The following is a 24,029-nucleotide window of genomic DNA, read 5'->3' on the forward strand; positions in this document are numbered from 1 at the left end:
GTGGCATAAATTCATGAGTGGGGTAGAACAGAAATCTAATAAAATACGTGACTTAGCATATAGAGTGAGTAAAAACAAAACAATGCCCGGATAAAAGCATTTTGAGTACAGATGCAACACAATATTGTCTAATTATAAAATGCTCATTTTGTAGGATTTTGAGAGGGAAAAACATGCTCATGCTACATTGAAATTCCAGTTCATGGAACTCAAAGAGGCTCTGAAAGAAAAAGAAGAACTGCTTGCTGTAAGTACACAAATGCGTGTAAATAACAGACTTTTGTCATTATGTCAGAAGAAAGCGTTTTGCTCCCTACCCACAAACGAGTATTTTGAGACTGCACGAATAAAATTCACTGACAAAAGTGATTCTCCTTGTGATATTCTTCAACTTTGTTAATACTTTAAAAATCAAAATGGGTGCTCTGAATCTCTGTGAATTCCTCTGTGTGTGTGTGTGACTGTTCCCCTTGTACCCTTTGCCGCTTCTTGTTCACCCCCAGGGTTTCTCCCCCAGTCATTCACCTCTACTATTTCACCTCTGCTATTAGGACCATAGCTGTTTGCCCTAGGCCCGGGATGGTGAACGCGAGGCGTTGCCCTGTCAGCTGAGTTCAGCCTTTTTTAAAGCCTTTTTTTGCCCTCCCCAGGCTCCAGAGGCTTTATAGGAGCCTGGGGAGGGTGAAAAAAGCCTCCCCCGCCCCCCCCAGAGGCCTTCCGGAGGCTTCAGGAGCTTCCATGAAGCCTCTGGAGCGCAAAAAAACCGGCCCTATGCACAAACAGGAAGTTAGGGAACGTCAATTTAAACCCTCCGGAGGTTTCAGGGACCTTCAGGAGGATCCCTGAAGCCTCCGGAGGACTAAAAAGGACCCTATGAGCAAACCAGAAGTCACTTCCGGTTTGCTCAGAGGGTCGGTTTAAGCCCTCCGGAGGTTTCAGGGACCTTCAGGAGGCTTCCCAGAAGCCTCCGGAGGACTAAAAACCACCCTATGAGCAAACTGGAACTTCTGGTTTGCTCGGAGGGTTGTATTTGGCCCTTTGGAGGCTTCAGGGAAGCCTCCCGAAGGTCCCTGAAGCCTCTGGGGGGCCTCTGGGGGGCGGGGAGGCTATTCTCACCCTCCCCAGGCTCCTATAAAGCCTCTGGAGCCTGGGGTGGGTGAAAAAAGCATGGAAAGATTGGGGGGGGGGGCGCCTCTCTTGCGTGCATGTACACGTGTGTGTGTGTGTGTGTGTGTGTGTGTGTGTGTGTGTGTGTCACACGTTGCATTATTGGTGCGATATCCTTTTTGCCCAGTAGTTGTCTCCTTTGTGTCTTGTCTCTGCTCCAAAAATGCATTGTCAGTGTCCAAAAACAAAGGGGAAAGCCATTTTGTCTCTATGTTTTATCCAGTTTTCCCCAGCACAATCCAATTCTTTTATACAATCCCACCAAAATCTCCAGTCCAAAGCTCCTTTTTCAGTTTGTCTCTCCTTTGGTCTTCTATCCTTATGGATCCTAAAGATACCCCACAATTTCCCTGTGCCGCTTCTGTAATGGGGGTGGGGGTGGGGTGGGGAAAGAAACGTCCACCCTCCTTCTGTCTGGAGACCCTCCTTCTCTTAAATCCACTAGGGTCTTCACACAGAACTGCTCCCCTTTCCTTCCACTCATTCTGCAGAAGTCAGAACTAAATTTTCAGCCAGCTCCGGTCTACTGTTGTTCCACTTTGCCACTGTTTGCATCAGCCAGCTGTCAGCTCTACGGTTCGGCCATTACAGTCTTCTTCCCCATCCATTTTTGTGAAAGCTTTCTCCGTCTTCTGACATGGGCTGCTACCCAGATACACTCAACGGAAGGTTGTCCTTCTTCTCCCACTGCCCCCCCCCACACACACACACCAAGACTGCTTCGACTTCGATAAGTCCGCTGGACAGCTGGAAATCGCAGAGCGCCCACCTGCACACCCGCTTGGGCTGACAGCTAGCCCTGCATTGTTGACGGATATTAACAAACTGGTACATATTCAGAGGAGAACAAACGGGAGGTCTGGAAGACAAAAATTAAACTTATGGGGTGTACTTTGAGATGTTGGGTACATTTAGCCTGAAAATAGAAGAGATACGTAGCTGTCTTCAAGTTATGTGAAGGGCTGTCGCATAGAAGAAGAAGGATAGAATTGTTCAGGTGTGTTCCATGACAAAACAGTGGGTTTCAAAGCAAAAGAGCTCTTCAATAGATAACTTATTGCTATCACTTTTACATTTGCTTTATCACGAATGTATTGTTTGGCCATCTGTTGGGGATACTGTAGATATTGGGAAATTGGAAAGTCTGTAGAACTGTATATTATCTTGAAATATTTTGAGATTTGAATGTAAATCCATGCATTTGAACGTACAGACATTTGGCTTTATTTCATGCATCCTTTTATTTAATTGTTCTTTGTGAATGTTGCAGCCTTGAGTGTTCACCTTCTCATTAACTATCTTCTCTGATTTCTATCTTCTTGTTTTACATCTTAGGAAATCCGACAACTGCAACAAAAACAAGAGGGTTTTGTCAGTGAAATAACTGATCTTCAAGAGACAATAGAATGGAAAGAAAAAAAGATAGGGGTAGGGTTTTTTATAGCATTGTTTTTTTTCCCCCCCCAAGTTTTCAATGTTCTGTTTTAAATTCACATTCTGAATTAAAATGGGTCAGGATCAGAAGAATTTATTAGACTTCTACAGAACATCAAGCTTGCAGATAGATAGGCTATAATCTGTATTTTTTACTCAAAGTGAATTGTCAAGTCCTCCCAAATTTTCAATTTCAATTAGGTTTGATTCCAAAATCCATTTGAATAAACCCAAGGATACATTGAGAATGAAACCTGCAGTTTTATAATACTAAATACTAAGTACTAAGGTAAATTTGATGATGATAATTCCCACCCAAAAACAGATTTCGGAAGAAAAATATAGTACTTCATATTGGCACAATGAAACTGGGTGGGCCAATTTTATTTGGGAGCCAGTTGGTTAAGGCACCAGATTAAAAACCAGAATATGGTGAATTTTAGTCCTACCTTAGGCACAAAGCCAGCTGGGTGATCTTGGGCTAATCATTCTCTTCCCTAGCAAGCAGTTAGGGGGCAAACCCCTTCTAACCAAATTGCCCTTGCCAGGAATCAAAAAAATCAATGCCGAGTGGCTTCCCACTTTAGTGGGGTGGGGCCAGGGCTTGGCCGCGCGGCTTTTCTATGGCCACACCAGTCCTTTGGTTTGGCTTCCCAGTGGACACCCAGCTGCCTTTTAGAAACAGTTGAAAACTAAGCTCTTCCAGAGGAATTTTTTTTTTGGCACGATCCCATCTTGGCTGGGCTATAATTTGGCTTTGTTATTTATTTATTTTCTATATTTTTAAATAATGTATATAGATGTTTCTATTTGGATATTTTTATTGTTTATTATTTCTATTTTTAAACTGATAAGAATTTGGGACTTTGGTGGTCTAAAAATGTGGTAAATAAATTAGGGAAAATGGTAGAGTAAGATATGAGTTGTAGTTGAAAAATGCCTTTGAAAAAAAATGCAGTGATATTTGCATCTTTATATAATATAGGAAATAGCCAGTATAAAAACCAGTTTAACGGTTAAAGGATCAGGCTAGAAACTGATCTAGGCTCAGAGATAAGGCTAGTAAGAGAGGCTAGAAACCAGAGTCAGGCTAGAACCCTCCTGCCTTGGGCACAGATCTAGCTGGGTGACCTTGGATCAGTTACTTCCCTTTCAGCCGTAGGAAGAAGGCGAACCTTCTTGCCAAGATAAACCCATCCAGTCAGTGTCCAAGAATCAGGCGTGTATTTCTTGCAGATTGATATTAACTTTATTTTTTTTAAATAAAAGATATATATTGTCTTAAAATTTCAGAAACTCTGAAGAAATTAAAAACAAAATGTAGTGAAAATCATTATATTATTTCTGACATTTTAAATAGAGAGCCTACATATGTACATTTGGGGGGGGGGGAGTTCCTTCATAATACAATATTGTTTTCCAGAAAAAAAACAACATAAAAATTTAACAGAGCTTCAAAGGCATTTTTCAACTACAACTCATATCTCTTATGAGACTTACTTACTTACTTACTTACTATCTTTCTTTCTTTCTTTCTTTCTTTCTTTCTTTCTTTCTTTCTTTCTTTCTTTCTTTCTTATTGTTTAAAGACTTCAAGTACTCTTGGTAATTCTTTCAAATGTACCTTTGGAGCTAAAGAGTTAGAAAATGTTTTATTATGCCTTTATTAAAAAAAAAACCTTTAAAAAACTGCTGCTAGATGTGTGGTGAGATGCTGCCCTCTCCCATGAAAAAAGCAGACTGTTTTTAACTTGGTGTGGTTTCTGAAGACAGCGATGTGGGTGCAGAGTGTACAGATGTGCCAGAGAGATAAGTTAGGCATTAAGGGAGTGGGAGAGTATTGTGCCAAGAATGCAGAGCAAGGATAAAGAGAGAGAGACTGATTTGTGGCTAGACACTGTTATAGGTGAGGGTTGCACAGATGTTTCTAGGAAGTGCCATTTGGATCACAGTTATAACTAAGGTGACCAGATTTTCAGATGGGTAAAGAGGGACACCTTTAACCAGGGGGGGGGGGCTTAATTAAAAATTTTATACGGAGCAACAAATATTTTCATATAATGCAAAAATAGTATTGTAATTTTTTTTAATTTCAAGATAACTACAATTTACAAATATAAATTGTAACTCTTGCCAAACATCAACATTTTGATCACGTGACCATGAGGATGCTGCAACGGTCGCTAAGTGTGAAAAATGGTCATCAGTCACTTTTTTCAATGCCATTGTAACTTTGGTCACTATACCACCTTTCTTGCCACAGTTCTTAAGTGAATAACTGCAGCTGGTATTTTGTATTTTGTATAGAATCTTTTTTTAAATAGTCTAAGACAGTTTAAAAAAAGAATCCACACATAATAAATTGAAGTAAAACATTTCAAAGTATTGTGCATAGAATTTTTAAAAATGGCTTCAATTTATTTTGGATAGAATCTTTTTTTTAAATAGTCTAAGACAATTTAAAAAAAGAATCCACACAGAATAAAACTTTTAAAAAATCCTATGCACAATAAATACAATATTATTTTAAAATACATTAAAAAAGAAAAGAAAAAACCCAGTTCACTTACCAGCAGGCACAAGTGAGCACTCCAAGTCAATCCTGAATGAGATAGATGTTAATACAAAGAACTGAGCAAATTAAAATGGTGAAATTAGTCAGGGAAATATTTTTCAAAGAAACTTTGCCACCATTTTTTCCACACGAGCCGACCTCCAACCTCCGTGCCCCTCCCCTCCGGAAAATCCAGGAAGTAACACTCGCGGCTTCTCTAGCCAAGCATTTCCTGGAGCTCTATGGTACTTGGTCATTTTTTCTTATAAAATGAGGTAAAAGGGGCGCCGGGGGGGGGGTGTTCCGTTTTGTTGCTTTAACTTTTAATATCTTCAATGAAAGTACTGAGACAGAGAGAGAGAGAGGTTAGTTATACAGAGTGTCTTTTGTTTTGCCCCGGTTAGGATTTCTTAAGCAAATCCACTGGGCTTTCAACATGAAGCCAGAAAATCAGGAGTTTTTAAAAACGCCCCGGGACACAGGACAAATTGTTATAAAGCGTGACTTTCCCGCTGAAATCGGGACATCTGGTCACCTAAGTTATAACCATTTATTGTGCTTAATTTTAATGGTGGCAAGGCTTAATTATGGGTTATGCTATTATTGAAATATATATGATGAAGAAATGGACAGTTTGTGAGAGTCATTGGTCAGTTTAAGGAAGTCCTAGGTAAGTTGAAAAATTATTGCAGTTGTGTCATGTTTCTGAATTCGGGGGATGGGGGAGTTTTGTTTTAGTATCTGCTATTGTTGATTGCAGAACATAATGTTGTAGGGGAAACAGAAATGAGTAGCTCTTTTTAAAAATATTTTTGTAACTTAATGAGCTTAGATTATGAGATCTATTGCTTATTTGGAAATTGGTTGAAATCTGGAATAGTTGAGGAGATGGGGAATGTCACCTGGAGTCATTTCATCAAACGTTCAGTTTTCTGTGCCTGAGACCATCCTTACTATCCTTGCTGGAGACTCCATTTTCTTATCCAGTTCTAAAATGTGAGAGGTCCAACATTGGGTTGCATAGATCAAAGATCTTGTTGGTGTTCTATACACCCCACTGCTGGGCAGTTTTCCTGTCTGAGCCGATCTTGGAAGACTCTGAAACTTTTGTTTTTGAGGATTTCAATATTCAGACTGAGCTCAAACTTTCAGAAGTAGTTTAGGAATATTTATCTCTAGGCCTTTTATCTGTCTATCTCAGACAGTACCTGCAGGAACATGGGGCAGATTTTGAGGACTCTTGACATTTTGTGAATATGGAAGAAATCTATAATTCACTTATGAAAATTAAATTTAGTACAGTTTGGCAAAAATTAGTCCATTGATATTCCCTTCCATGGGCAATAAGGCTGGTGATGGGTTGTAGCAATCCTAGTGTCCTGCCAGTGTGTCTTTTGGCTGAGGCACAGACCGGGCAGCTGGCCACATGGTTCTCAGTGTCTTTTTTCATGCATGGCCACCAGAACGGGCATTTCACAAAGTGGAGAGTTTTAACTAATCCAAAATGTCCCACGGTCTTAGTGTCATGGCTGCATTGCAAAATCAGGGTTCACTGGTTTGTAGGCACATACAATTTATTCCCCATCCACATCAGATCATCCCTTAATGAAAGTTCTTTCTTATGTGGTTGGAACCACTTTGCTAGAACTCCTTTTAGCGCTTGAGATACGTTGCCAGCTATCTGCTCTTTTGAGGCTTTATATTGCCTTGTAAGGGTTGGTGCAGCCTGGTGTTGGAAAGGAATGATGGAATTGACAACCCTCTCTTTGGCGCTATTGTACTGGGGCATCCTGGACAGGAAATTCTTCACTCTGGGGAGGTAGCAAAGGGTGAAGTTGAACCAGTTGAAGTATTGAGTCCATCAGTCTTGTTTGGGAGATAGCTTTCTTGTGTTTTTTTTAGCACTTCCAAGTTCTTGTGGTCAGTCCAGATTTCAAAAGGGACCTTGCTGCTCTCTAGGAATTGTCTCCAGGTGAGGAGAGCCCAGCCAATTCCGTAAACTTTCTTCTCCCAGACTGCCCAGTGCCTTTCTGCTTTGGAGAGTTTGCACAAGATCTAGTCAAAGAGTTGTATCCCCCCCCCCCCCCCGCTTTGTAATTTCTTTTGGAGGAGAAACACTTCTACGTTGCTGGCATCTGCCTGAATGACAAACTTTTTGTCCAAAAAGGCTTTTCAGTTTCTCGAAAGCATTCCATTGTCCATTTTAGTGGTTGGTTTAGTGGTTATTTTGGTTTTTAAGAGATTTGTGACTGGCAGTTCTCTTTGGGCAAAGGCTCGGATAAACTGTTAGTGAAAGTGAAACCAGGGAGGCTCCGTAACTGCTTTCTTGTACAAGGGGCTTCCCACTCTAGGACGGCATTCACCGTCGCCAGGTCCATTTCTACACCCTCCTGGAAAATCTGGTGTCCCAAATAGTCCAGTTTAGTTTTTATGAAATTCACACTTGGAGAGTTTCACATACAGTTGGCCCCCTAGAACTTTTTTGAGCCATGCCCTTATTAGTTTCATGTGTTCTTTCATCATTTCAATGTAAATTAAAATACTGTTAAAATATTGTCCAAGCGCACCAACACCCCTTTGTATAAATGATCACGTAGCACCTCATTGATTAACTGCATGAACACTGTGGGGCTCCCTGTAGCCCAAAGAGAGTTTTGTATTGGAAGTAGCCCAAAGGGAATTAAATGCTATTTTCTATTCATCCCCCTTCTTAATCTGCATCTGGTAATAAGCCTCCCTTAAGTCTGGTTTTTGCTTGGCCAGGTGACCTAGCATGTCCTTTATCAGTGGAAAGAGGTACATATTTTGCACACAGATAGCATTATAATCCACTCATAATCTAAGCCGGTCATCTTTTTTTCTCTTGGAGCAGCATGGGTGTGTGCCCATGCATGACTGTGTTGGCTGAATAAAACCCCTGGCCAAATTTTTGTCGATAAAATATTGCATTCTTCCAGTTCCCAGGGCATCATCAAGTATAGTTTGGATTTTGGCATCTTGGCCATAGGGACGATCTTGATAGCAAAGTCCATGAGGCAATGGGGGGGGGGGAAGCATATCAGACTCTCTTTCTCTGAACACTTCAGCTAGGTCCCAATATTCCTTGGGGATTGATGGATCCAGCTCCCCCCCCCCCACCCATGCTTTCCCTGTGCCACTTTCTTTCACTTTTAATCTAATCAACAACTTGTGGCAGCTCCTTATCACTTTTATTACGGCTTCCTGGTTGGAAACTTTCCTCCATAGCTTCAGCTGGTTTCGCTCCCAGTCTATGGAGGGATTCCACTTCTTGACCCATTTAAGCCTCAGGACCATGGCTTCAATCATCCCCTGAGCCATAATGAATTGGATGGTCTCTGCATGGGTTCCTGTGTTCAGCTCCACCAGTTCAATTAGAAATGTGGCTGGAGCACCCCCATCACACTGTTATGTCCTGCTGAGAAAGGGGTTTTTCAGTTCCCTCAATCGCACCCCCAATTTTCCCACTACATCAAGGCTAACAAGGCTTCTGGTGCACCCAGAGTCTAGTAAGCCACCCTCCCTCATTACACAAATACACGTCATCTGATAGGCTTATATCCACTAAGTATTCAAATCTATACAGCTTGGAGGTGGAAAATAGGCACAAAAATTATGGTCAAAATATTCACTTGCCTAATAATTGTACACACCGTGTATATCTCTGGTTTGTGAACTTATGGATGTTCTTTCTTGGGAGATACCCCTCAAGGTTTAAAATACCATCTGGAACCCAGGTGGCATCTGGATGTATCTTTCTCTGGGGGGGGGGGTAGGTATGTTTCTCTTGGCCTGTCAGTCAAGAGCTGATGTGGAGCTCTCTGTATCTTCTCTTACGCAATGTGAATGATAGCCATATTATTAGCACTCTGTGTGTGTCATGTCTTATTTGGATGAATCAGCTGAATCCACTGCTGTAATTTAGATGGCCATGCATCAGGTGGCACAACGTGTATTATGTGTATTTTTATTGCCTACATAAGGATACAAATGCTGCTTTGAAGCTCCTCTGTTCTCAGAGGTGGCAGTGCGTATTTCATGTTTTCATAGATCTTCGTTTAGTTAGGAGATGTATTAATTGACTTCCTTCTCTCTTTTCATGCATTTATTGTGTATCACAGTTAATTTTATTATATTCAAAATCAACTTCTCTGGCTGAAAGTAACTGCGTTACTTTCTTCAGAGAAGGACCAAATTTTGTTGCCTTTGCCTTCTTCTTCAATCCACAGTAAACTGAATAATATCAAAGGAAGTGTCAGCCTCTACTTTGCTTGCTTGCTGTCCCCATAGTAATGGGGAGGGTGTGGGTTTGTGGTATTTGGGAGGGAAATTGCTGGTGCTGGAGGAGTATCATAAAGGGAGTTTTGGTCTCACCATCTTCTGCGTACGCTGATGGCTTGTGTTTAGGTTTGATCAAGGTCAACCGTGTCTGCATACCAACGGAATGAGGCCACTTGAAGATGAACCCCACACGACACCTTTGGGAGTTGCAGATTGGACATTGGGTTGGGATCATTAGGGGGAGGGTCCTGGGTAATCGTTTGATATGTAGACATTTGCGCCTTTTTGTCTCAGACCTTGCTTTTCTTTAGCTGCTTTCATTTTATGTCTAGTAAAAGCAGTTTTATCTCTACTCAAATGGAGGGGGAGGTTTTCTTTCTTGGGTAATGAACGAGGCATGCCTGACCAGGAAGCCTTTCCATTCCCTAACAGCATATTTAGAAATCTACCCTTTAGCCAAGAACATTAACCTTGCTTCTCAAGGCCATCTGAAAACCAGAGCTCAGGAGTTCCCTTAATGCATGTTATCAAACAGGCAAAGCATACTAAAATGAATTGTAGCAAAATATATTTTAAAAGTGTCTGAAATTGGTTAACTATTATATCCCCAAGCACTTTTTGTTTTTAAAAAAGAGGTTGGGGCAGGTTTTTTTTTAAAAAAAAGATGATTTTAGTATTTACCTCCAACAATGTGATTAAAATAACTCCTTCTGTTATTTATTAACAGAAGGATAGACGAGGAAGTTAGGACCATTCAATTGCAGAGTGGTTTTCCTCAAATTTGTTTTTATCATCCTCTATAACATTTAATCTCAGCAACTAACACTTCAACATCATCTGTCACTGGATCATTCTGTTATTTAGCCTTCAGAAGAAAGAGGGTTGAATGGTTTCCTTTTATTATAATATGATTAATTCTAAATTTAGGATATTTCTTAGTGCAAACAGCAGAACAGCAAATTTAAACATTTAAAAATCTTTGGTCATAAAGTCTTTAGAGCAGAACTAAGTATTATTTTTCATTAATATGCAACACATTGCATTTCCTTTATACATAATATTTCTCTTTCATTATAGTAATGAGTGTGCCCACTGTAGCGGTAATAGAATTCACTGGTTATCGGAATGGAAGGAGGAAGGCCCTGTTGCAATTCTGAGTTGTGTATAAAGCCATAGCCATAAAAAGAGATTGTGAAGAAATTCAAGTAGAACTAGGTTTGCCTTGATAAGTTAGTGACAGAGTGTTTAGGGAAATCATTTTCAGAGTTATATACTGCTCTGCTTTGCAGCACTCCCTGAGCATTTTACAAATGTCAGCATATTGCCTCCCCTCCCCACCAAACCCGGGTCCTTATTTGGAAGGCTGAATCTACCTTGAGCTATTCAGGATCGAACTCCAGGTTGTGGGCAGAGTTAGCCTCCAATATTTCATTCTAACCACTGTGCATCAGGGCTCCCTTAATGTTAGTTAAGAGAAATTTCTGTAAATAAGCATTCCTTTTTCTTTTATGCAAATCTTTTATCTTGTGGATCTAAAATTGCTGATTCTTATTGCTAAATTTCTTAATCTTTATATCCTCTTTTTTCTGATTTTACTATCTTTATCTTCTGCTTCTTCGTTAAATACTTAGGCATTAGAAAGGCAGAAAGTTTTCTTTGATTCCCTAAGAAGTGAGCGAGATGATCTTAGAGAGGAGGTGATTTTGCTGAAGGAACAATTAAAGGTATGATGAAGCAAACGAACACAAGCAAAAAATATAAAGTATAAAAGGTAGTGATATTAAATAATAGCATTTTATTTCAGTGTACCAAAAAGAATCTTCCTTGGGTGTTCCATTATTTGATAAACTTAAACTAGGAGTAACACATCATTGTGATCTTAACTAATTGTATTCTCTCATTATGCTGCTCTTGAAGTGCATTTACCTACATTTGGAAATTAGGAAGAATTAATATTAGCATATATGTAAAAATTTCAAGCTCCTGGAGTGGGACTGCTGACCATGCCACTTCTATAGTCTGAAGCTGTATCATGAATTGTTTTCACTTGGGATAGTGGCATAATCTGTGAAGATCACCTCCTGCTGCTGCAAAAGTTTTAGTACTGTTATCTAGTTATTATATTCATACTAGCGTCACACTCTGCATCCATGTGATTTTATTGTGCAGGATTTCAGTTTTTCAAACATACTTTACATGGAACTGAATGTTATAAATATATTTTGTTTTGCATTCACAGCAATCTGGAACAATCACCAATTTAGGAATGGCTACCAATGGAGAAATCTCTGATTGTGTTGCTGCTAAGGATGGACTATCAAATTCTTCCAAGGTTGTTTCAGAGCCAAGTCAGGTCTTTAAAGTACCTGAGGATTGTACAGAAGGTAAGCATTTCCATTGTATTAAGATACTATATATGATCATTTTTTGCTTGAAAATGTTTATAATCTAACAATAATATTCTGCATGGTCTACATTATGTTAACTTTTCCTTAATACAACAATCACTTAAGGCCATTATTTTTATAGTGTGAGGTTTTTTGGTGAGAAGAGATTAATTGGGTGTTATTTAATTCCCAATTTCAGGAAACCCAAATAATTTAAAGCTATATTACCAATGTACTTATTGTAAATTTTATTTAAATATATTAAGTATAATACATTGTATATATATATATATATTTTATAGACATTAACTTTGCTATGGTTCCCAGCAGTGTATATGAAAAGCACTTGAAAATATTAAGTTTTAGGTAATTACAGATGGTGCTTAACTTATGACAACAATTGGGATCTAAACTTTCCTCAGTAAGCAATGTGGTCATTAAGTGGTCATTAAGTGAATCCCCCCCCCAACCTTTTTTGCCATGGTTAAGCAAATCCGGTTTACCCCATTGATTTTGTTTGTCATAAATATTAGCCAGCTGGGAAGATTGCAAATGGTAATCACACGATCTTGGAATGCTGCAACTATTGTAAATGCTGGTTGCTAATTAACTGAATTGCAATCATGGTCCATAGAGACAGACTGGGATGGTAATGTCAGGACTAGTCATAAGTAATTTTTTTCAGCACCATCATAACTTTTTAACCGTTGCTAAAAAAATGGTCATAAGTTGAGGCCTGCCTGTAAAATGAATTGCGTTGCTATTCATAATAGTTATTTGTAAGTTATTAATTACAGTGAGATTTATCCCAGCCATATTCAACTAACATATCAAAGCTAACAAAACTTTGTGTATTTAAATTATTGGCTCTATTAAAAAAAGTTAAAAACAAGGAATTTTAATTTGTACAATTCACAAAGTAATACAAATTCAATATAATTGAGTTACATTCTTCCTTTGCCTTCCTATAATTTACAAAAGTGGATACTTTTTGACATGCTACTAATACTCTTGGGGTTTTAAATGGAAAGGTAAGTGATAGCATACTTAAATGATGTACCTGTATTGTGGTCCCTTGAACTTTCTTATAATGATCTTTTAGGCAGAGAAAATGAAGTGGAGATGGAAAATGAGATTTTGGAGAATATGGGGAAAAAGGAAATCTTGCAGAATTCTGAGCATGAGGAAAACACAGAGGACACTAAGGATCAGGAAATCATTCTCAAATGTTTGGAAATAAAGACATTGCCTGCTGATGAAAATGTAGAGACTAAGAAAATCACTGAAGCCAAAATTACATCAACACTGAAATCAAATAGTGGACTTGATCCTGTAAAAAGTTACTCAGAATGTACCCAAGAAATTGTTTCACTTGAAAAAAGCTATTCAGGTGAATTAAAAGTTGAAGGGGCTTCACCAAGTCATATTTTAGAAGAGAAAGTGTCTGATGGAAATATAAATGTAACTCATAATCAAAATTATACGGCAGATCCAAGTATTGAGATCAATCAAGAAATACATGCCAATTTAGAAATAGTTTCACAACAGGAAAATAAAAAAAAACAAATAGATATTGTAGTTGATGAGTCAGAAGGGAATAGTGAAGTATTTTGGGAAGCTTTAGATTTTATAAATAATAGCCACATGGCAATTTCTACTTCACCAGAATTGGAAGATGCTATCCTTATGAAAGCCTCCAGTATTGATCTTAATAGTGAACAATCAAAAAACGGAGTTGTTGAGGGAGATTTAAACAGAGAATTTCTTAAAAATGAACAAAATTCTTCCATAAATGCTGTAACAAAAGGGCCAAAAATAGAAATGTGTGAAACGAATGAAGAGAACGAGGCACAAAGTATGATAGTGCAGCAGGAGGACCAAAGAGTAGATTTTGCAGAAGAAGAAGAAGAAAAAACATTGTGTCCTACAAAAGCTACTTTGAATGAGTTTGGAGAGGAACAAGAACAAGTTAAAATGGAAGAAATCCAGTCCCTACCTTCAGAACACGATGCAGCTGTTGAGAAACAAAACGAGGAAGAGTTGGGAGCAGATGAAGAAAACGTTGAAGATATGGAGGCCTTAAATGCTTATTTAGATTTTGAGGAAAAGGACGAGGAACCTGCCGTGAAAGATCTTCCTGCAGAAGGAGCTGTTGTAGATTATATAAATCAAAGCAAATGCCAGGGCCAGGAAGAAACAGAGGCAAACAGAGATAATGATTCCAGCTGTAATATAAAATCAGCTTGCACAGCTGGGTCTCTGGCTGATAGTGATATAATAAATAAAGAAGTTGCTGGCAGTCATAAAGAAGTTGTATCTGCAGGGAGACAAAGTGTAGATAAAGAAGGCAATCCTGTTGAGTCTGCTGTAACGGCAACTACAACGGAAGGGGATACTGAAGAAGCAGGTAAAAACGGCAGGCAGCTGCGTGAAGAAATCCACAGTATTATTGTGCCAGATGTTGGGGAGGTTGTTTGTGCTGAAAAACAGAAGACTGGATTCATTGAACAAAACAAGCCTGAGAGTGAAGAAATAATTGCAGAAGAATATCATGAAGCCTTAGAGGTTGGTGTGGATGCTTGTTTTGGAGAATTGAAAACTTCTGAAAAGGGAGATGGCCATTCTAGTAAAGATAAGGAAAAGGTTTTAAAAGGCAGCTTAATCTCATCAGGTGAAGAAGTTGCATCTGAGGCCTTTGTGAGAGAAAGTGAGAGTATTCAGCAGCTGAAAGAACATACATTTGAAGAAGTCAAATTTGTGCAGAGTGATGTATCTGTTTCTGAAACAACAAAGTCACAGTGTGGACAGCTGGAAGAGGAAAGTAAATTGTTGGATGAAATCCGCTCAGTACAAATTGCTGATTATACATCAGAACAGTTGGAAAACCCGGAGAGCGATGTGGATGAAAGCCAAGAGGAAACGCAAAGGAATAAGAAGGGGAAAGGTAAATCTCGGGAAGACTGCATTATCTCATAAACTCAGGGATCTCGGGATCGTTGTTCCACGTCATTCACCTGGCATCTGTTAAAGAACAAAAATACAAAAAAAGGCCAAAATTTGAAAGAGGTTCTACCATTGAATTAACGTCATACTTTAAATAATGCAAAGTAGTCAATCATGTATGTAGGTGGAGGCTACCTTTTTTTGCCAAGTTTCTTGTCAAGTTTAATTACAGTCTAGCTATTCTCCCAATTCCCAATAAGATGTTTCTTAACATTCCATCAAATGCAGCATTTGTCCTCTTGAGAACTTTAATGAATGCTAGGATTGGAAAATTCTTGGGAATGAATAAGGATGCATGTTAGTTTTTGATAAAATGTCACTGGTCTGTTACATTTTTATTTGATTTCAAGTTATTATATAAAACTTTAGCTTCAATACTGTTATACTTTATGAACAAAAAGGCAAGATCAAACTGAATGAATGACAATAATGAAATTATGACAATTTTAGAGAAGTAGCAAGTTTTTGCTGTGTATGTTTCCCTCACTTCAAATTTCTGTTGCAAAGATGTAGACATAAAGCACTACTACTTAACAGTAAAAAATCATGTACTAAGAATCATTCAGTCACATCCAATTCAGTCTTTTCTTACCAAATCAAGCTCTTGTTGGATTTAACTTAATATCTCTGCAATTGATACATAAAGATCAAAATGCTCTTGATCCAATTTAGTATTGTAGTTTTGTCTCTCTTCCTGTTTCTCTCACTGTAATCTATGTAGGTTTATGTATGATAAAAACTTTCAGTTCGCTTTATATTTAGTCTTTGTATTAAGTAATATTTACTGCAAATTGTAATTATTTACTTAAAAGAAACTACATTTGTTCTCTGCATTGCCTTACAAAGAAATAGATATTGAAAGTAGAATGTAAATCAATATTTTCTTATATTGAGAAATCTGTCCCTTTAATTTTTGCTAGAATATAAGTCTTGATTGTCCCTAATAATTATCTCTATTTAAATCACAAAACGAAAGATAATAGCTACTGCTGTTTTATGATAAAACTAAGTCTTTTTTTTCTAAGAGAGCCAAAAGAAATCATTTATGAACATATAAAACTTTTTAAGACATAAAACATTTATGAGCATATAAAAACTTGGAACACTTTTAATGAATAAAGTAATTTTAACATTTGCTTTGCCATGCTAAATTTAAGACTATGCAAACCCTAAAAGATTTATAGCTATATAGCAGTGTAACAATGTATTACATAAAAATAGAAAAACATTAAAAATACAATATAGTGTCTAATGTATATAATGGAAATAAAGTTTTATATTTTAAAATGTCTCGTCTCATTTGTTTGTAAAATTGATTTAAATAGCTCTAATTTTTTGTTCAACTGCCATTTCCGCAAAACATATACAAATTTTAAAAGACATATTTGTAGTTTTAAAGAAATTGATAATTATTGCTCATTCCGTATGCTGAGAAATGTATCTGTGAAATAAGCGTTCTACCTTTTGGGAGGGGAAAAAGATAAAGGAGGATGAGGCAAGACAGGAGGAGAGAAGAAACTGTCATTGAAAAAGATTACTATTTTATCTGATACGGTTATACTGCTTAGTTGTTTCACCGAAGATATTTATACTGTACAAAGTTGTAATAATAATATGTTAGGCAGCAATTCTTGTAATTATATGGGAATAGGAGGAAGGAGTATTAGGTATATACACTTCCTTGAATTCTTTCTAAAAACAATAAAGGTGAGATTGAATAATTCTAATCTTGTCTACCTGCCACATCATTTATAAAGAATTCTTATTTATTCCTTAGTTTCATGATATATAATTGAATGATATCATTCTTATCTCTTAAGAATGTTTGGCATATATGGTTCTAAAGGCATTGTGTGGCAAATGTAAATAATAATACTGGTACACTGGTACTTTGTGACTGCTAATTTCTCATTTATAAAAATAATCTAAAAGGAAAATTAAAAATTAGGCAGCAAAGAGAGCTATGAATGCGGCATTGCCCTTACCTTAAAAGAGATTTTAAAGAAGCGATTTCTATATGTGACTTGCGAGAGACCATTAATTTTCTTTAACTTATGTGTTTGGAAGACCTTGTAATTATTTTTTATAAAATGGGTAACATTTCACATTTTGAAGTAAAATAGATCTTTTGAAATCTAGATTTATTTTTGTGCAATTTAAAAAATAGCAAATTTTTGAGACATACCTTATTTGAAAAAACTTTTAATGTGGAAAAATCTAGAACCATCATATGCAAGTGTTGGATTCCAGTTTATGAAAAACATGAGGAGTTTCTATGTTGTGTCTGAATGTATCAGTCCGTAGGGCTGCGCAATGCTTTGAATTCTGGTGCCAGGAAGTGTCTTTGCAGGAGAACGAATGAATTTAGTTGTCTGTGGCATTTTAAAACAGATATATACCCTTTCCTAGACTATGTAGGGGCCTCTGCAATACTGAACAAAAAAGCCATTGTAGATAGGTGCTAGAACCATATTCCCACGTAACCTGGGGTCCCTTTCATAACATTTCAGCTGTGCAGTTTGATTATCATGTTTTAAAATTTATGTTGTAAAATGATACATATTTGAAGAATAAAAGATTTGTGAGACTTTTGTGTTCCAGTGTTTGGCCATAGAATACCCTGCATGCTCACAGTAGAAGACGTAGCGTTTTGCATGCCGCGGGGGCTTCTACTGAGGTGACAAGCATGCTTTGTGGGATTGGCATAACCTCCCTGGGTTGGAAACCCCTCCTCCCCAGCCCTGTCTGTGACATCATTCACCGTGGTACGTGCATAATTTCATTTATCCTTTGTCCCACTAACCTTCATCATTATCTTTCTTTAAAGGTGTGTAAGATACCAAGTGTTTTGTATCTTTCTCTCTCTCTCTCTTGTAGACTTTAGATTAAAAAGACTTCTGGACGAGCGAGAATTTTTACTTCAACAGGTAAGAGCGGAATACTTTGTAGTAGGGCTCTTTGAGTAGACTCACTGTTGGCTCATAAATTCCTGCTGATCATAAACTAGATGCCATATTTTTCATGGAGTGAAAAGAGTTGCATGAAATGACTCTGCTGAATTTTTTTAAGCTACGGAAAATTTCAGGGAATATATTTCTGTCTCCTGCTAAACTGTAGTACAGGTAGTCCTCAATTTACAACAGTTCATTTAGTGACCATCCAAAGTTACAATGGCACTGAAAAAAGTGACATGACCGTTTTTTACAGTTATGACTGTTGCAGCCTCAGATTATGTGATCAAAATTTGGATGCTTGGCAACTGGTTTATATTTATGAATGTCCCCAGGTCATATGATCCCACCTTTTGCAACCTTCTGAGCAGCCAAGTCAGTGGGAAACCAAATCCACTTAACAACCAGGTTACTAACATCAACTGCAGTGACTTTTACTTAACTGCGACAAGAAAGGCAGCAAAATGGGGCAAAACTCACCTAACAACAGAAATTTTGGGCTCACTTGTGGTTGTAAGTCAAGGATTACCTGTATCTTAGCATGCATGAAGTATTTTATTTATTTTATAGATTAAATATAATTAATTATAAATTAAATATATCTATTAAATAAAATTATAAATTAAATATATATTTTAGTTATATTTATTTATTATTAAATTTTTATGCCACCCATCTCACCGATATAGCAACTCTGGGCGGTTTACAATGTAATGAAAAGTGTAAAAGGTAATAATAATAATACAAGGCAATTAAAATTCTCTAATTTGGCCTGAATATAGGGTGTAGATTTAACAACTGGAATTTGAATGCTAAAAAGGGGTTCTTTGAAAAACCAGAAGCTTTTGTGTCTTTGTTCTAGTTCTATCATTACTTTGTGCCACTCTCCACCAAACGACATACAAATTGTCCTCCTGGAAGGTGTCTGTCTATCCATTTAAAAATTAAACAGGTATAGAAATGGCTTGTAGCATCAGCCATGATTCTTACCCTTCCCATCTTTTGCTCCACGGCTCTTAGGTATTCTTCCCCAGGAACACTTTCAAGAAGATAGAGATTTTGGAATTACTGCAAACTTTGGTTGACGTACGTACGTACGTACGTTCTAGATTTAAAAAAATAATGATTTCCAGATATTGTTCTTTATAGTACAACATACTATTGATTCATACTATTGAGGACAAATTACAGAATATGAAACTATCTAATGGACCAGGAGGGTTCTTTTAGAGTTTTTTAAATCCAATCTTTCTTTTTATAAATAACTCAAGACTGCAAACATACTTAACAGCTCCCTTCTTTTTTCTCCACAACAACCCTGTGAGTAGGCTGACTGAGAGTGCATGACTGGCCCAAAGACACCCAGTTGGCATTCATGCTTACGGTAGAACTAGAACTCACAACCTCCCAGTTTCTTGCAATAGGGATAGAATCAAACAGGGTGTGTGGAAATCATCAGGATATTTAAATGATCTCATCTTACCAAAACAAACGATCGCCCCTCCAGGGCAGGTATAAGAGAACACCAATAGCAGAACAGATATGTATATGTGATAAAGGAGAAGTTTAGTACAGTTTAGTTAGTTTAGTTTATTAGTTTTGTATGCCACCCACTCCCGGAGGACTCCGGGCGACTTACAATAAAAAGGGAGGGGGGATAAATTAGACAATACAACAGTTTAAAAATTACACCAACATCCATAATTGAAGTGGGGCTGGATGCTTCAACAGCCCCAGGCCTGCCGGAACAGCCAGGTCTTAGTAGCTTTACGGAAGGCCTGGAGGGGGTAGTAAGGGTCCGGATCTCCGCGGGGAGATCGTTCCAGAGGGCCGGAGCTGCAACAGAGAAGGCCCTCCCCCGAGGAGTTGAAGATATCCCACATGTTTTACTGTACTGTGAATTATACAGAATTTATAGGTCAGCATATGTTCTCCCCTTACTAGAGAGATTGCCAGGGAGGGCAGACAATTTTTAGGTAGGCTTTCTCCTCCAGGGCTCAAACCCGTCTACTACACATGCAGTGTCAAAAATCTGTGTTGCTACAATGTCTACCAGAAAAAAAATGGTTACAGAATTATAGCTGTCAACTTGTACCAATTTTTTTGAGACATCTCTAACAATTTTTGGAACATTATATTTACTCCCGTATTTATCAGCTTTTCACCCACGGAATCTAGGGAGTGACCCAAACAGTTTGAGAATATGTATTTTCTTAACAGGGATGTCATTATCCATTCATTATTAATGTCAGTGCTATTTTTTTTAATATATTGTAAAAAGTGATATCTATTGCTGTCTATGACCATAATAAAATTCTGTTCTATTCTATTCTATTACTACTATCTTAGTAACTGAATTTGGAATCTCCAAAATCTGCATTTTTTGAAAGGGAGGATTGATAGCCATCATTATTCTTCAGTGTTATGTTACAAAAGTCAGTGCGTAAACTGAAAATTATCTTGCCATTTAATACGTTTACCTCTTTTATAAGTACTCCTTCATAAATCAAAACGGAGGCACCAAGCAATCTTCTGAAAGTTATAATGATTCTATTCATGTGTAACTTGGATCATTTCTCCTTGGATTGATTTTTTTTATGGCTTTCAGATAAAAAAATTAAAGGGACAACTGGAAGAAAAACAAAATAGTAAAATTGAGAAGTCACATTTGGAAGATGGAGTCCTAGAAAATGGCCCAGACATCCATGTGGTTGATCTTCAAAGTAAGATTAATCTCAAATTTAATTTTTTTTAAATTTATTAGTTATTTTTTTCTACTTACAGAGTGAAATAGGCCTCTCAGTTAGTCATGCAGATATACAATAGCTGTCATTCTGAACCGCTGGAGTTAGCTGAATGCTAAGTTGAAGTTACTAGGAACACGTATTGTAACGTGTCAAATGAATGACATTTTTCTCTTGCATTGTTAAAAAAAGTTTGTTCTGACCGAGGCTTCCTGATGAAGCGTAAATCACACGCTTAGTCCCCCAAACCCTGTTTGATTTAACCAGCTGTGAATTATGATCATTCACAGCCATTAATAATTCAGATGTCTGCCACAGTCTTTCAGGGCGATGCTGATAAGCACCCACCTTTATCGCCCTTGAAACACTGCCAGGGACCTAACGGCCAGTTAATTTTACAAGGCCACATGGAGCACAGGGTCAAATGGAGCTTCTCAGAGCTTGAGCCAACCAGAATGAACAAATTGCTTCCTGCAAAGGCTCACGCCTGTCTCCGCTTCTTTTGTGTCTTCCGGGGGTGGCCAATCGTCTCCAAGCCTTACTCCCGAGTCACTCCTTTTGCCTTAACTGTTCTTGTCTTCTGGCAGTTCTGCGCATGCGCACACTGGGAGCAGGCTCACACTTTCTTTTGCCTCGCTGATGTCAGGGGTCGGAGGCAGCACATCACGACCAGGTGGCTTTGGCCCCCTCTCTGCCCCTGTCTGAGCCTTCCCCGGACTCCAGGACTGGCCCATGTTTCTCCCCAATCTCCGCACTGTCCGACTCTGCTGTCAGCTCCGCAGGCTGCCGGCAGACTACAGCAAAAGTTTTTTTGGAAAGCTTTTTCGGAAGGTTAATCAGCTGTATGCCCAGAGTTGGCCTTTGTAACAGGGAAGAGAAATTGTGTCACGCCCGTTTTTGTGGGAAGAGTGACATAAGGCGTTAGAAAAGTTGCAATGATGCCCAGTACCAAGTTCATCATATTTGGCCTTTCGGAAAATAAATATGATGTATGGCTGCACACTAACAATTCAGATGCTTTAGGGGGAGGAATTTGGCTGCAACATAGGTATTAAGGCTGATAAGAGTTGGGCAGCTATAGTGAATGGTGGCAATCATTCTTATTAATTTTACTCTGAGTAATTTAGTACTTTCTGACCACCCACACTGATAGTGACAGTTATTTGAGCAAGAATCAACTTAATGCACCATCTCAGAATTCCAGCTATGTCCATCAGTGAATCCCAAACATCAAGAAGTGTTATTTCTATTCCAAAACTGTCCGGCTGGTATTTTTCCTGGGAGAGTGGAGAAAGGTGATCTTGGTTCATTTCTATTCACTTTAGTTCCTTATTTTCTCCCTCAATTGAAAATCTGCTCGAAAGCACTCTCAAAATACGGCAAAGTACAGGAAACCCCTGGCTTGTGAGCATTTCCTTAGCGAACGTTTGAAGTTAAGCAATAAGGGCCTCCTAGCGTTCGTGAACAAGGCCTGAAACCATGAATCTTGCAGCACCGTGGCAATTGTTCACCGTTACGAACAACCACAGAGGTTCTGTAACATTTGTCCTGCACATTGCCGGCCAAAATGGAGCTTCTGAGCGGTGGATCTGCCCCTCAGGAGCCTCATTTGGGCCTCCAGAGGCCTCACTGCCCTCCCCCCCCCCCCGACCATCCACACCCTGAAGTACCTCATGTGCCACTTAACAAGCCTCTCAACGCTTGGGCGAAAGGAGGGAGTGATCCCATTCAAGGTACGAGATTCACTCCCACAAATCCTTGGGCTACGAATGGAATGTGCCGTCTCCGTTACATTCGTAACTGAAGGAATAGCTGCATTACTGAAATCTGAAGACGGGAGGGAGAACCATCTGCTGGTGGGTAACGTCCTTAGCTGTGTAATTAATGCTAATAGATGCTAAAGGAGGTACAGTATTTGAGAATTATTTTAATGTCAGACGTGACTTTATATTGTTATTTATTTAGGAGATGCAAACAGACAAATCAGTGACCTGAAATTTAAGCTTGGAAAATCTGAGCAAGAGATTACAGCACTGGAACAGAATGTAAGTTTACAATAGTCTTGGTAATATTCTTGAACTGCCTGGTTTGGTGAAGTTATTTGCATTTTTTATCTAAAAGTGTTAGAGGAGAAATTAGATTATTTCAGCTCATTTGCTTCAAAACCATTTTACATGAAATTAGTCAATATTGTTTAATTTTAATTGTCTAATTTTTAATTCTAAATATATTAACTAAATGTTAATAAATGATAATTTGATTCATTTGATTCTGTAGTATTTGATTAATATTCTGAAGTAATTTATGGTGAGTTGCCATATTCTGGCTTCTGGATTCAAATTCTTCTTCATAGAATGGAAGGGTTGGAAGAAACCTGTCCTAAACCAAACACTGGCCTGGTTCAGAAATCTACTATATCCCTTATAGAGAGCCATCCAGTGTTTCTGGTAGGTAACCTGAACAGAATTTACTGAGGACTGGAGTGTTTGGGAAACGTCCTAAAAGCTGAACCCCACTATTACCCCTTTCTTGAAGTAGTTTTGGACAGCTGTTGTGGAGTTCTGTAATCCTCAGGAGATGGGATAAAACTCTAGCATATTTATTTGATGTTGTCCTTCATTCATATTAAGTCCTTACAAGAACCTAAAATATTGTAATATATCAGCATACTATATGTGCGGATCCAAGCCGTGTGGCCTTTTGCAATTAACAGATGGAAAGCTTTTTTCAGTTCAATTGTAACTTTGAACTGTCACTCAAAGAACCGTTTTAATCTGTTAGGAACAATCTGGAAACCTTCAAAGGTCCTGGATCATTTTGCTCAATGAATGAATGTATAATTTTGTTGGATCGGAGTCTCTTTATCTGGTTTTAGTAGTTGTGTGGAGACAGGTCACATTTTAGGCCCAGGTTTGCATACAGATATTAAAAATTCAAAAGGATTTGTGAAGTCTCCCCCCACCCCCCAGAAGTTTTCTTCCACCTTTACTCCTTGGAGGGTACGGGTGTGTGAAATTCCACAACCAATGTACGTGAATGTGTGTTGTCTTTTCCTTTTGAGCAAAAAATTCTCCAGCAAGTCTAGGATGGGACTAGGTAGATAGAAAGGAAGGGTGGATGTGGTGGTGGTCTCCCTTGGAGGGTGAGGGTTCCTTGGGAGCTCAACTTCCTTGCTCGGGATCAGACAGCAGGGCCAGGGGTGGGGGGCTCTGGAGAGTTTTGGGAGTGGGTTGGGGGGTGCATCCAGCTGCCCAGAGTCCAGATGTTTCAGCCACGGACAATAGGCAAACAAGAAAGGATAGATAGATGGGCCGCCCAAGACCATGCCTGGCCGCTTAACATTAAGGAGCTGCTCTCCACTGACTTGCTGCCCCCCCCAATCGCTATTGAGCGGCCAAAGACTGCCAGCATGCAAAGCCCATCTGCTCAAGCCTTGCCCCCCCTCCCCCAGCTGACATTCACTTGAGAAGCAAAGAGGACCTGAAAGAGA

At 38.6% G+C, this 24,029-nt stretch overlaps 1 protein-coding gene across 3 annotated transcripts in view; it reads left to right on the plus strand.

The window, feature by feature from the left end:
- LRRFIP1 (LRR binding FLII interacting protein 1) overlaps positions 1–24,029 on the plus strand; it is an 80,413-nt gene that overhangs the window by 37,317 nt on the left and 19,067 nt on the right. The window contains exons 6-12 of one of the 3 annotated variants that reach the window (XM_087706150.1): positions 155–247; positions 2,503–2,595; positions 11,086–11,178; positions 11,694–11,838; positions 17,722–17,771; positions 20,404–20,518; positions 22,505–22,584. In XM_087706150.1, the coding sequence (XP_087562276.1) occupies positions 155–247; positions 2,503–2,595; positions 11,086–11,178; positions 11,694–11,838; positions 17,722–17,771; positions 20,404–20,518; positions 22,505–22,584 (669 nt within the window). Of the gene's footprint in view, positions 1–154; positions 248–2,502; positions 2,596–11,085; positions 11,179–11,693; positions 11,839–12,943; positions 17,776–20,403; positions 20,519–22,504; positions 22,585–24,029 lie in introns of those variants that run through there. The other 2 variants (XM_087706133.1, XM_087706142.1) reach the window with 2 other exon arrangements.

This window comes from Thamnophis sirtalis, unplaced genomic scaffold, assembly GCF_051295495.1.
Source record: "Thamnophis sirtalis isolate CommonGarterSnake01/CBP01778 unplaced genomic scaffold, rThaSir2_p1.2 scaffold_1, whole genome shotgun sequence".
NCBI classification, from domain to species: domain Eukaryota; kingdom Metazoa; phylum Chordata; class Lepidosauria; order Squamata; family Natricidae; genus Thamnophis; species Thamnophis sirtalis.